This window comes from Eschrichtius robustus, chromosome 10 (genome assembly GCF_028021215.1).
Source record: "Eschrichtius robustus isolate mEscRob2 chromosome 10, mEscRob2.pri, whole genome shotgun sequence".
Taxonomy (NCBI): domain Eukaryota; kingdom Metazoa; phylum Chordata; class Mammalia; order Artiodactyla; family Eschrichtiidae; genus Eschrichtius; species Eschrichtius robustus.
This window is the reverse complement of record NC_090833.1, coordinates 34,344,161-34,356,268: the sequence shown is the minus strand read 5'-3', so window position 1 is coordinate 34,356,268 and position 12,108 is coordinate 34,344,161. Positions and strand designations below refer to the sequence as shown.

Below are 12,108 nucleotides of genomic sequence, written 5' to 3'. Positions count from 1 at the left end.
CTCTTCTAGGGCATCCCTGAAGGGAGAGAAAATGTTTCCAAGGGGCAGCCTGGAGAATTGGATGTGAATATGTAGAAAAACAACTTTGGCTTTGGTTATTGGGGTGCTGGCATAACTTTCTTAGGAGTTAGCTTCTGGCAGCTAAATCACTGTCCATTCGGGTCTTGCTGCAGGAACCTCAGAATAAATATATAAAGACAAAGCAAAATAAAATAAGGAGTTAATTAACCAGAGTTTACTATGAATAATTTAGTAGTCGAGGGGCAGTTTATAGTCCCTCTTAGATACTACACCAAGTCTGAAACTTTCGTAAATTACAAAAGTTTGGGTAATGATCAGCTAGGGTTTATCCTAAACGGTGATCTGAATCAAATATTTTAGATACTTTTCTTTTGGTTAAGCATCTACTAATTTTTTTTTAAATCAGAAATATTGGAAGCTTAAATACTGCAGAAAGCTATTTTAAAATAGGCTGAATTATTATTGTTGTATTAAATAGATGCATCTGAGCATTTCTGGATTATTGTCAGCTCTTATCAGTCACTGACTGCCATGGCTTTACATATGCCTGACTAGATATAATAATTTATTCAACAAATATTTAACAGTGCCAGGCACAGTTCTAACTACTGACAGTACAGCAGTGGACAATATAAAGATTCCCTTTTACAGGCAGAAAACAGTCAAGTAAATATAGTGTATGATATGGTGTTAAGTGCTATGGAGAAAAAGAAAACTGGGTAAAGAGAGTAGAGGCTGCTGTCAAGGAGGAGTTGCCATTTTGTATTGGTTGGTCAGGGAAGGCCTCACTGAGAATCACATCTGATCAAAGACCTGCAGGAGGTGAGGGGGCAAACCAGATGGCAGTGTGGGGGAAACGCAGTAGTCTAAGCAAAGGGAGCCTCAAGTGCAAAGGCTTTAAGGCTAGAGTATTCCTATCATCCTCAAACAGCAAGGAGGCCAGTGTTGCTGTAGCAGAGTGAGTGAGGGGAGAGTTGTAGGAGATAAGATCGGAAGGGTAGCAGAGGATCAGCTCACAGAGGGCAATTTTAAAATTGTATCTCTGTGCTGAGACTAGAGTGTCCTTGATCCAAGGAGATAAGTTCCGGAAGCTATACCAATGAAGTTCACCTAGAGATGGATTTACAGACAAGGAAAGGAAAGTCCTAAATGGAAATTAATGTGTATGGATACCGGTCCAGTGCTAAATCTAACTCATTTCTTAGAATCTTTTTAAGAATGTCTCTGAAGCTTTTCAGTTATTTTGGATATGCATACAATAGCTGTTCAATATATTGCTTTGTTCTTTTAAGAAAGTTTTTAGAGTGTCCATAATCTTGGCCAAAACCCCATATTAGTCCCTTTTAAGCTACTTAGAATTAGGTCCTTACCTTTTAGACGGTGACTGTTCTTTTACCTAACTATAGAAAATAAAATGAATAGAAGTGAAGGGGTTTGTTTTTCTGATGAAAAGTATACTTTGTTTCAGAAGTGATGGTTACTTCTTTAAATCTGCAGGATCAAGGTGCTTTACTTTTCCCTTTTCCCTTGTTGTTTTTGTTACTTTCTCTTTTACAGAGTTGGTTTTTGTTTCCACTTTGTGGGTCTAAAATTTTTTATAGTACATATAATTCTAAATAAGGATGTAAGATGTGTAGTACAGTGTATCCACAAAGAATAAGGATCACCTTACAGGCGAAAAATTATTTGGTGTATTAAGATTCTTTCTGGTGGGTTTTTTGTTGGTTTTTTTATTTGGCTGCATTGGATCTTCATTGCTGAGCGTGGGCTTTCTCTAGCTGCGGTGCGTGGGCTTCTCTCGTTGCAGAGCACAGGCCCTAGGTGCACAGGCTTCAGTAGTTGTGGCACGAGGGCTCAGTAGTTGTGGCTCGCGGGCTCTAGAGTGCAGGCTCAGTAATTGTGGCACACGGGCTTAGTTGCAGTCTTCCCAGACCAGGGATCGAACCCGTGTCCCCTGCATTGGCAGGCGGATTCTTAACCACTGTGCTACCAGGGAAGTCCCTTTCTGATGGGTTTTTTTTTTTTTTTCTGATGGGTTTTAATAGAGACTTGCTTCCCTCTTTCGTACTAGGCAAGGGTGTCAGAACGAAGTGCTAATGTGTAGCTTTAATTTACATTGTAAAACTTCTACTTAATTAACATGTTAATATAAAATCTGTTGTTGTTTTGGGAGCTACCTTAGATATGCTTTCTTGAGGGTAGGTGAAAACATTCAGCTCATTCCCAAAATTTTATTCTTCATTAAAGTGCTTTATTCTACTTACCCATGCTCTTGCCCACATTCTCTTCAGTTCAGTATCCTGTTACTGTGCATGAGTTCACATAGTGTCTGTATGTCCCCCTCCCACCCCTCTTTATATTCTCTCCAATATCAGGTGAGTGTGGGGCATCTCTTACTTAATACTTTCTGCCTCTTCTCATTTTCCAAGCATAGTAAAAATGAGAAGAAGAAGAGAAAAGAAGAGTTGCACTTCAGAGATAGGACTGTATACTGTATTTTCTAGTTCTTCAGAAATCCTACCTTCTCTCCCCACAGCAGTATTTTCTTCTTTTCAGTCTTACAAGAAGGCCTAGGAGGGTTGCTTTAAAGACCGGGGTATGTTTCTAAACTGATTTGAGAACAAGCCAGCTGGATGGTTAATTTAGAGAGGGTGTGGAGGTGGGTTGTGGGATAAAGGGTTGGCAAAGTAGATGGGCCAGAAAGAAAGGAACAATGGTTAAAGTTTTAAAAAAAAAACTGCTCTCATTTGGCTAGTTTTTTAGCATCTGCATTCTCCCAACCTTACCAGAATCTGGTTCTGAAGAACATTTAGTATATTCTGCTTTCTAGAAAGAGTTTCTCAACATCAGCACTACTGCCATTTTGGGCTGGATTATTCTTTGTTGTTGGGAGTTGTCCTATGCAATGTGGTATGTTTAGTAGAATCTCTGGCCCCTGCCCACTGGATGCCAGAGTTGTGACAACTAAAAATGTCTCCAGAGATTGCCAAGTGGCTCCTGGGGGACAAAAATCCAACCCAGTTGAGAACCACTGCTCTTGGAGAAGGCTATTTTAATGTCCTGGCTGATAGTTTATATAAACATTGCATCAAATATGTCATTTTTTTCAATGAATGAATCCTGGAAATAGAAGTCCTTTGTGTCGAATTTGGCTTTTGGGGTGGTGGAACCTTCATAGAGATCCTGTGAATTCAGTTTAATGTATATTTGAGAATCAAGGTCACTGATCCCACAATACCACACATGTCCACAACTTCACACGGACACATATCTCCAGGAATACATCACAGCTGTCATGCTGTATGTGTATTATATTTTTTATGGCATTATCCCTTCAAAACTATCCCTTCAAAATTCAGTGGTTATTTAAACCAGATCCTAATGATAACTAAGGGGCTGGGGGGGTGGTCAAAGCACACAGTGCTTTGCCCTATGGCCTTTTATAATACTTTGTTTGGTCCTATCTAGATAGTCATAGATTGGTTTTATTCAGCTTGAGTTCAGGTGGTAGGTACCTGAAGATCATTTCAGACATTGGAAAAATTTTTAACACCCCAAGCTTAGAATAGCCAAGTGCTGTGTTTTATGAAAATCATTGTTATTTTTCAAGCCAAATGTTCCAGTGGCAAGTAAGTAATTATGAACTCTGTAAAAATGGTTCAGTTCCTTTGGCTGTACAAGTCTGGAGAAGATTAAAAGTATAACTTGCTACTGGGTAACCCTATATCTGCAGATTTTCATTATTAATACAGATCTCCAACACAGTTACAGATTATTGCTTCCTTGCTCACATGCCATCCTAATAATCTAATTGGTGGAAGTTAAAAATTGAATTATACTGGGAGACTAGCCAACATTGTGTGTAGCAACAGCATCATGTTCCATATTTAACACCTTATTTGAAATTTTTTCAGCCTTATGTTAGTCCACAAAAGGATATAAGGTGGGTATGTTGAGGTTTTAAACAAAATGTTGGTAGTAAGAGATCACTAACAGCAAGACCGAACAATAGACAGTCCAGTGCTTAAGGATGATTTGTAGCACAGCTTCATTCAAATTGAATTCTTCAGCGACCAAAAGGACAGATAGATGACTGGTAATGATTTCAGAATGGTAGTTTTTGTTTGTTTGCACAACTCTGAATGACACTGTTTTTGAACATAATAGCATCAGTAAAGTACGGAACCAAGAGCTGGTTAAAGCAGGAAACCATAAAACATATACCTTTTCCCCACCGATTGTTTGATATAGTATTCAGGACTTTTCTTTGAGTATGTCTGCTGATTGTAATTCTCATTGTTTGGGATGAACTAGACCCTAGTGCTGCAAGGTCTATAGAACCAAAACCGTTAATCGAAGAGTTACGAGCTCAGACATTTGTAAAAACTAGTGAGGAATCCTAATGTTTTATGCTCCCTTTCCCATCTTTTGAAGTTTTCCTCTTCATACCTTTCTTTTTTAAAAGCTTTTTTTCCCCAATCAAGTCTTTCTACAGCATTCAACTTGGTTTTTACACCCATATTTCATCAGTTTACATAATTTTCATTATTAAAATAATGAGTACTACTGGCACCGACAGGTTTTAGGAACAAGTGACTAAGGATGAATAAACAACTCAAGTTCAAAGAATGGGAATAGCCATACATGAGTGTTACAGGGAGTCTTCTAACTGCTAGTGGTTAGCATGTTATGGGCACCTTTGCTGCCTATCCATAGAAATGGACAGGGCTGCTGCATTGCGTTGCTCCATGGGGGCACTATAATCACAAAATTTAACATAAATAATGCTTCCTGGAGTTATGGTGCCCCTGGGTATGGAGACTGTTGGTTGATCTAGCCTTGTCTGAGAAGTGAAGGGTCAGTTAAGCACTTCTACTGTGTGTAAATAGTAGGGCTTCTGGTACAAAAGTGATTATAGCATTAAAAAAGTTAACGTTTTTGATAACAGATGCATCGTGTAATGTTCACTTTTTTACATTGTTGAAACAGGGGGACAGCCTCACAAAAGGAGAAAGACCTCTGATGCAAATGAAACTGAAGATCATTTGGAATCTTTAATATGCAAAGTAGGAGAAAAGGTATGATCAAAATAGGCACAGACTGTTATGGGCTTAGGGTTGTAGTTGACTGTGCTTGATTAGTTTCTGCATCTGCAAACTCGATGATCTAAGTTGTGGGCAAAGTTTGTATTGCCATATATCTATATCCCAAAGTAAATGCATATTAAAAGCCTTGGAATGCAGAGAGTTAAATGTTATTAGTAATTTTCATAGAATATGAGTCTTAGAAGGGACCTTAGGGAATAGTCCACTCAATTTAAAAATGAAGACCAGGGGCTTCCCTGGTGGCGCAGTGGTTGGGAATCTGCCTGCCAGTGCAGGGGACATGGGTTTGAGCCCTGGTCCGGGAAGATCCCACATGCTGCAGAGCAGCTGGGCCCGTGTGCCACAGCTACTGAGCCTGCCCTCTGGAGCCCGTGAGCCACAACTACTGAGCCCACATGCCACAACTACTAAGCCTGCGTGCCTAGAGCCCATGCTCCGCAACAGGAGAGGCCACCATAATGAGAAACCCACGCACCACGGTGAGGAGTAGTCCCCGCTGGCCACAACTGGAGGAAGCCTGTGCGCAGCAGTGAAGACCCAATGCAGCCAAAAATAAATAAATAAAATAAATAAATTTAAAAAAATTTTTTTTAATGTATTAAAAAAAAAATTTGAAGACCGAGGAAATTCTGGATAGTTGAGGTAATTTGCCCAGTCATAAAATTAAGTGAATTAGTTAGAGAAGTAGAATAGAGCCCAGAATGTCCTCGCATTTCTAATACTTGTTCTGCTATCTTAGATTGCTTTTTAAATTTTATTCGTTCTCTTTTCATGGTTTTCTAAAGAATAATAACAACTGAATTTATTTATACTAAACTGTCAGTGCCTTATGCGTAACTTTTTTATCGTCACCTAGAAAATTTTAATGCACTAATTGCTGAGTACTTGACAGATATTTAATATGCTGTCCTCTACAGAGTGCCTGCTCTTTGGAGAGCAACCTAGAAGGCTTGGCTGGCGTTTTGGAAGCTGATCTTCCTAACTATAAGAGCAAGATCTTAAGGCTTCTTTGTACAGTGTATGTATACAAAAGATTTATGAATCCAGGTGATAATGTATTATCTACTCTTAAATGCTTGTGAATGTTCAGAAGATGTGTTTATGTTCCATATGTCATCTGCTTTCATTCTGTGGGGAATTTGTCAAACGAAATGACCTTTTGCCCTTTGGCGAACTCTTAGAGATAAATAGGATGAAAATTGAGCATTTTCTTTGTTTCTTTTCTTGGATCCTTAGAATCATTTGAGTTGACTACTTTTAAGTGAGAAAGTAGACAGCTTCACATTCAGTGATTTTCTTTTAAGCACGTACAATTAAATATATATAATAGAGTTTAATTTATACTTTTAATCAGTAGTATCAAACATATTTGAGAACCAGTCACTCGAGTAATAATGGCCCTTCTTAGAAGGCTGAAGATACTTTTGACGCTATGACATAATAGGCATAATCTTTCTCTGAATTAGGTTAGCTAGAACGAGTATCAGCATTTAATTTGTAAGGACATTAGAATGGGAAAAGTCTCACATGAAATCATGAAACAGTCTCTCCCAACAGTGGAATTAGCAATCCAGACTTCCTCATCACTCAGGGGGACATTGGTCACTCTAAACTGTATGCTTTGCAAAGGAGTATCTTTGACTTCTGGATAAAGGAGTCTTCATTATGAAGGTGCCTTAAAATGTTATTTCAGTTATTTTAAAATAATGGGTTTTTTAAATTGCTTACAGCTCAGTTTTGAAATTTAAAAATGTACACACAAATTGAAACTATCAGTGGATTTTACTTTAACATCTCATAAAATACAAATAATTTCAGATGTAATTTTTTTAAGGAATCTAGTTAATATTCAGGAAGACATGTCCTTAGACTAAGAAACTAATACTAAGAAAAGTTATTTGGCTATAGTTATCCAGAGATTCCTTCTGTTTTGAAAGCATTTATTAGAATAGAGTAGATTTATGCTTAAACTCTGATGGAAGCCATGACTTTGAAGCAGGGGAGGGTTGAGGAGGAATGGTTACTATCAATGCAGTTATTTTTTTAAAACCTAAATTGTCCCTAACACTCTTTGCTAGGAACCTTGGGAAAATGCAAAAAGTATAAGAGAATCTGAACAATCAGGAGTTCCCATTTGTTTTTCTTTTTTGAGCTAATTTCTAAAGGCTGCCTAAATTAGGGATCAACATTTGCTTTTTTCAAAGATTTATTACTGTAATCCTCTTCTCTACTTTTCAAATAACTTTAATGAAAATTAACACACTTGAGTAAGCAAACTGGTTGTAAGGAAATCTTACTATATCAGAGTACCATGTTAAAAATTCAACAATTTAACTGATAGGAACTGGTTTTAGTTCTGAATTTTTTCTAAGCAACTAGAATAGTGTTTCTCCAAGTGAAATTCTGATCCCGTGACATTTGGTCGGCTAAGTTTAGAAATGTTGATTGCTCCATCTCCCCCTTAATGATTCTGCATTAAATAAACTTGTTTCACTCAGCAATTGCCAGATATCTTACCATGGAAACCATTTTCTGTAGACCTGCTATTCAATTCCACTAAGCACATTGGAAGAAAAACTGGTCTAGCGTCAGTTATATCTATTTTAGTTTGATGACTTCACAATTAGAGTGTTTTACTTTCTTAACTCTTGGATTAACTAACTAGAATTAAAATGAAAAAATTGAGGGAGCCATGTCTGCAACTCTTCTCAATATTTATGCCTTTTCTGACATAGTTTTAAAAACATAGCTAAATGTAATGCTTTTCTAAAGTTAGTAAAACAATTTAAAATTTTATGTAGTATAAAGTTCAGCAACTTAATGCTGTTGTTTTGGGATCTTCTTATTGTGCTGGGTTCTCAAATCAGTGCACGTCTGTTACCTGAGAAGTTGACAATTTATACAACATTAGTTGGACTACTAAATGCCAGGAATTACAACTTTGGTGGAGAATTTGTAGAAGCCATGATTCGCCAACTTAAAGAATCGTTGAAAGCAAACAATTATAATGAAGCTGTATATTTGGTAAGTTTTTTGTTTTTTTGGCTTTTGGGGAGCTTTTTGGTATGTTGTGACTTAGTGTTGGGATGAAGGGGAGAGGTGAGCTACAACCAAATAATTTATCTTTTCTCTTGAAATACAGTTCCCCACTCACCACAACAGCTGCTCTTTTGAAACCATTCTTTTTTTTTTTTTAATCTTTATTGGAGTATAATTGCTTCACAATACCATGTTAGTTTCTGTTGCACAACAAAGTGAGTCAGCCATATGTATACACATGTCCCCATATCCCCTCCCTCTTGAGCCTCTCTCCCATCCTCCCTATCCCACCCCTCTAGGTCATCGCAAAGAGCCGAACCTATCTCCCTATGCTATGCTGCTGCTTCCCACCAGCCAACTATTTTACATTCGGTAGTGTATATATGTCGATGCTACTCTCACTTCACCCCAGCTTCGCCCTCCCAACCCATGTCACCAAGTCCATTCTCTGTGTCTACCTCTTTATTCCTGCCCTACAACTAGGTTCATCACTACCTTTTTTTTTTTTTTTAGATTCCATATATATGCGTTAGCATACGGTATTTGTTTTTCCCTTTCTGACTTACTTCACTCTGTATGACAGACTCTAGGTCCATCCACCTCACTACAAATAACTCAATTTCGCTTCCTTTTATGGCTGAGTAATATTCCATTGTATATATGTGCCACATCTTCTTTATCCATTCTTCTGTCGATGGACATTTAGGTTGGTTCCATGTCCTGGCTATTGTAAATAGTGCTGCAGTAGACATTGTGGTGCATGTCTCTTTCTGAATTATGGTTTTCTCAGGGTATATGCCCAGTAATGGGATTGCTGGGTCATATGGTAGTTCTATTTTTAGTTTTTTAAGGAACCTCCATACTGTTTTCCATAGTGGTTGTATCAATTTACATTCCCAGCAACAGTGTAGAAGGGTTCCCTTTTCACCATACCCTTTCCAGCATTTATTGTTTCTAGCTTTTTTGATAATGGCCATTCTGACCGGCGTGAGGTGATACCTCATTGTAGTTTTGATTTACATTTCTCTAATAATTAGTGATGTTGAGCATCTTTTCATGTGCCTCTTGGCCATCTGTATGTCTTCCTTGGTGAAATGTCTACTTAGGTCTTCTGCCCATTTTTTAACTGGATTGTTTGTTTTTTTGATATTGAGCTCCATGAGCTGTTTGTATACTTTGGAGATTAATCCTTTGTCGTTTCATTTGCAAATATTTTCTCCCATTCTGAGGGTTGTCTTTTTGTCTTGTTTATGGTTTCCTTTGCTGTGCAAAAGCTTTTAAGTTTAATTAAATCCCATTTGTTTATTTTTGTTTTTATTTCTGTTACTCTAGGAGGTGGGTCAAAAAAGATCTTGCTGTGGTTTATGTCAAAGAGTGTTTTTCCTATGTTTTCCTCTAAAAGTTTTATAGTGTCTGGTCTTAACGTTTACCTCTTTAATCCATTTGGAGTTTATTTTTGTGTATGGTGTTAGGTAGTGTTCTAATTTCATTCTTTTACATGTAGCTGTCCAGTTTTCCCAGCACCACTTATTGAAAAGGCTGTCTTTTCTCCGTTGTATGTTCTTGCCTCCTTTGTCGTAAATGAGGTGCCCATATGTGCGTGGGTTTATCCCTGGGCATTCTGTCCTGTACCATTGATCTATATTTATGTTTCTGTGCCAGTACCATACTGTCTTGATTACTGTACCTTTGTGGTATGGTTTGAAGTTAGGGAACCTAATTCCTCCAACTCCATTTTACTTTCTCAAGATTGCTTTGGCTATTTGGGTCTTTTGTGTTTCCATACGAATTGTAAGATTTTTTGGTTCTAATTCTGTGAAGAATGCCGTTGGTAGTTTGACAGGGATTGCATTGAATCTGTAGATTGCTTTGGGTAGTATAGTCATTTTCACAATATTGATTCTTCCAAACCAAGAACATGGTATATTTCTCCATCTGTTTATGTCATCTTTGATTTCTTTCATCAGTGTTTTATAGTTTTGTGAGTACAAGTCTTTTGCCTCCTTAGGCAGGTTTATTCCTAGGTATTTTATTCTTTTTGTTGCAATGGTAAACGGGAGTGTCTCCCTAATTTCTCTTTCTGATTTTTCATTGTTGGTGTATAGGAATGCCAGAGATTTCTGTGCATTAATTTTGTATCCTGCAGCCTTACCAAATTCATTGATTAGTTCTAGTAGTTTTCTGGTGGCATCTTTAGGATTTTCTATGTATAGTATCATGTCATCGGCAAACAGTGACAGTTTTACTTCTTCTTTTCCAATTTGTATTCCTTTTATTTCTTCTTCTTCTCTGATTGTTTTGGCTAGGACTTCCAAAACTATGTTGAATAAGAGTGGCAAGAGTGGGCATCCTTGTCTTGTTCCTGATGCTAGTGAAAATGCTTTCAGTTTTTCACCGTTGAGTATGATGCTTGCTGTGGGTTTGTCATATATGGCCTTTTTTATGTTGAGGTAGGTTCCCTCTATGCCCATTTTCTGGAGAGTTTTTATCATAAATGGGTGTTGAATTTTGTCAGAAGCTTTTTCTGCATCTATTGAGATGATCATATGGTTTTTATTCCTTAATTTGTTAATGTGGTGTATCACATTGATTGATTTGCATATATTGAAGAATCCTTGCATCCCTGGGATGAATCCCACTTGATCATGGTTATCCTTTTAATGTGCTGTTGGATTCTGTGTTTGCTAGTATTTTGTTCAGGATTTTTGTATCTATGTTCATCAGTGATAATTGGTCTATAATTTTCTTTTTTTGTGATCTCTTTTTCTGGTTTTGGTATCAGGGTGATGGTGGCTTCGTAGAATGAATTTGGGAGTGTTTCTCCCTCTGCAATTTTTGGAAGAGTTTGAGAAGGATTGGTGTTAGCTCTTCTCTAAATGTTTGATAGAATTCACCTGTGAAGCCATCTGGTTCTGGACTTTTGTTTGTTGGAAGATTTTTAATTACGGTTTCAATTTCATTACTTGTGATAGATCTATTTATATTTTCTAATTCTTCCTGGTTCAGTCTTGGAAAATTGTACCTTTCCAAGAATTTGTCCACTTCTTCGTGGTTGTCCATTTTATTGGCATATAGTAGTTTTAGTAATCTCTTATAATCCTTTGTATTTCTGCAGTGTCAGTTGTGGTTTCTCCTTTTTCATTTCTAATTTTATTGATTTGAGTTCTCTCCCTTTTTTTCTTGATTAGTCTGGCTAAGGGTTTATCAATTTTGTTTATCTTCTCAAAGAATCAGCTTTTAGTTACATTGATCTTTGCTATTGTTTTCTTCATTTCTATTTCATTTATTTCTGCTCGGATCTTTATGATTTCTTTCCTTCTACTGACTTTGGGTTTTCTTTGTTCTTCTTTCTCTAGTTGTTTTAAGTGTAGAGTTAGATGTTTATTTGAGATTTTTCTTGTTTCTTGAGGTGAGATTGAATTGCTATAAACTTCCCTCTTAGAACTGCTTTTGCTGCGTCCCATAGGTTTTTGGGTCGTCATGTTTTCATTGTCATTTGTTTCTATGTATTTTTTTATTTCTTCTTTGATTTCTGCAGTGATCTCTTGGTTATTTAGTAGCCCACTGTTTAGCCTCCATGTATTTGTGTTTTTTACAGTTTTTTTCCTGTAATTGATTTCCAATCTCATAGTGCTGTGGTCAGAAAAGATGCTTGGTAGGATTTCAGTTTTCTTAAATTTTCCAAGGCTTGATTTATGACCCAAGATGTGATCTTTCCTGGAGAATGTTCCATGTGCATTTGAGAAGAAAGTGTATTCTGCAACTTTTGGGTGGAACGTTCTATAAATATCAGTTAGATCTGTCTGGTCTATTGTGTCATTTAAAGCTTGTGTTTCCTATTTATTTTCTATTTGGATGATCTGTCCATTGGTATAAGTGGGGTGTTAAAGTCCCCTACCATTATTGTGTTACTGTCGATTTCTCCTTTCATGGTTGTTAGCAT

The 12,108-nt window shown here is 37.2% G+C and overlaps 1 protein-coding gene across 2 annotated transcripts in view; it reads left to right on the top strand.

Moving 5' to 3' along the window:
• NCBP1 (nuclear cap binding protein subunit 1) overlaps nt 1-12,108 on the top strand; it is a 41,380-nt gene that overhangs the window by 2,042 nt on the left and 27,230 nt on the right. Inside the window, exons 2-4 of one of the 2 annotated variants that reach the window (XM_068552233.1) lie at nt 5,011-5,099; nt 6,044-6,144; nt 7,994-8,150. In XM_068552233.1, coding sequence (XP_068408334.1) covers nt 5,011-5,099; nt 6,044-6,144; nt 7,994-8,150 — 347 coding nt within the window. Of the gene's footprint in view, nt 1-5,010; nt 5,100-6,043; nt 6,174-7,993; nt 8,151-12,108 lie in introns of those variants that run through there. The other variant, XM_068552234.1, reaches the window with a different exon arrangement.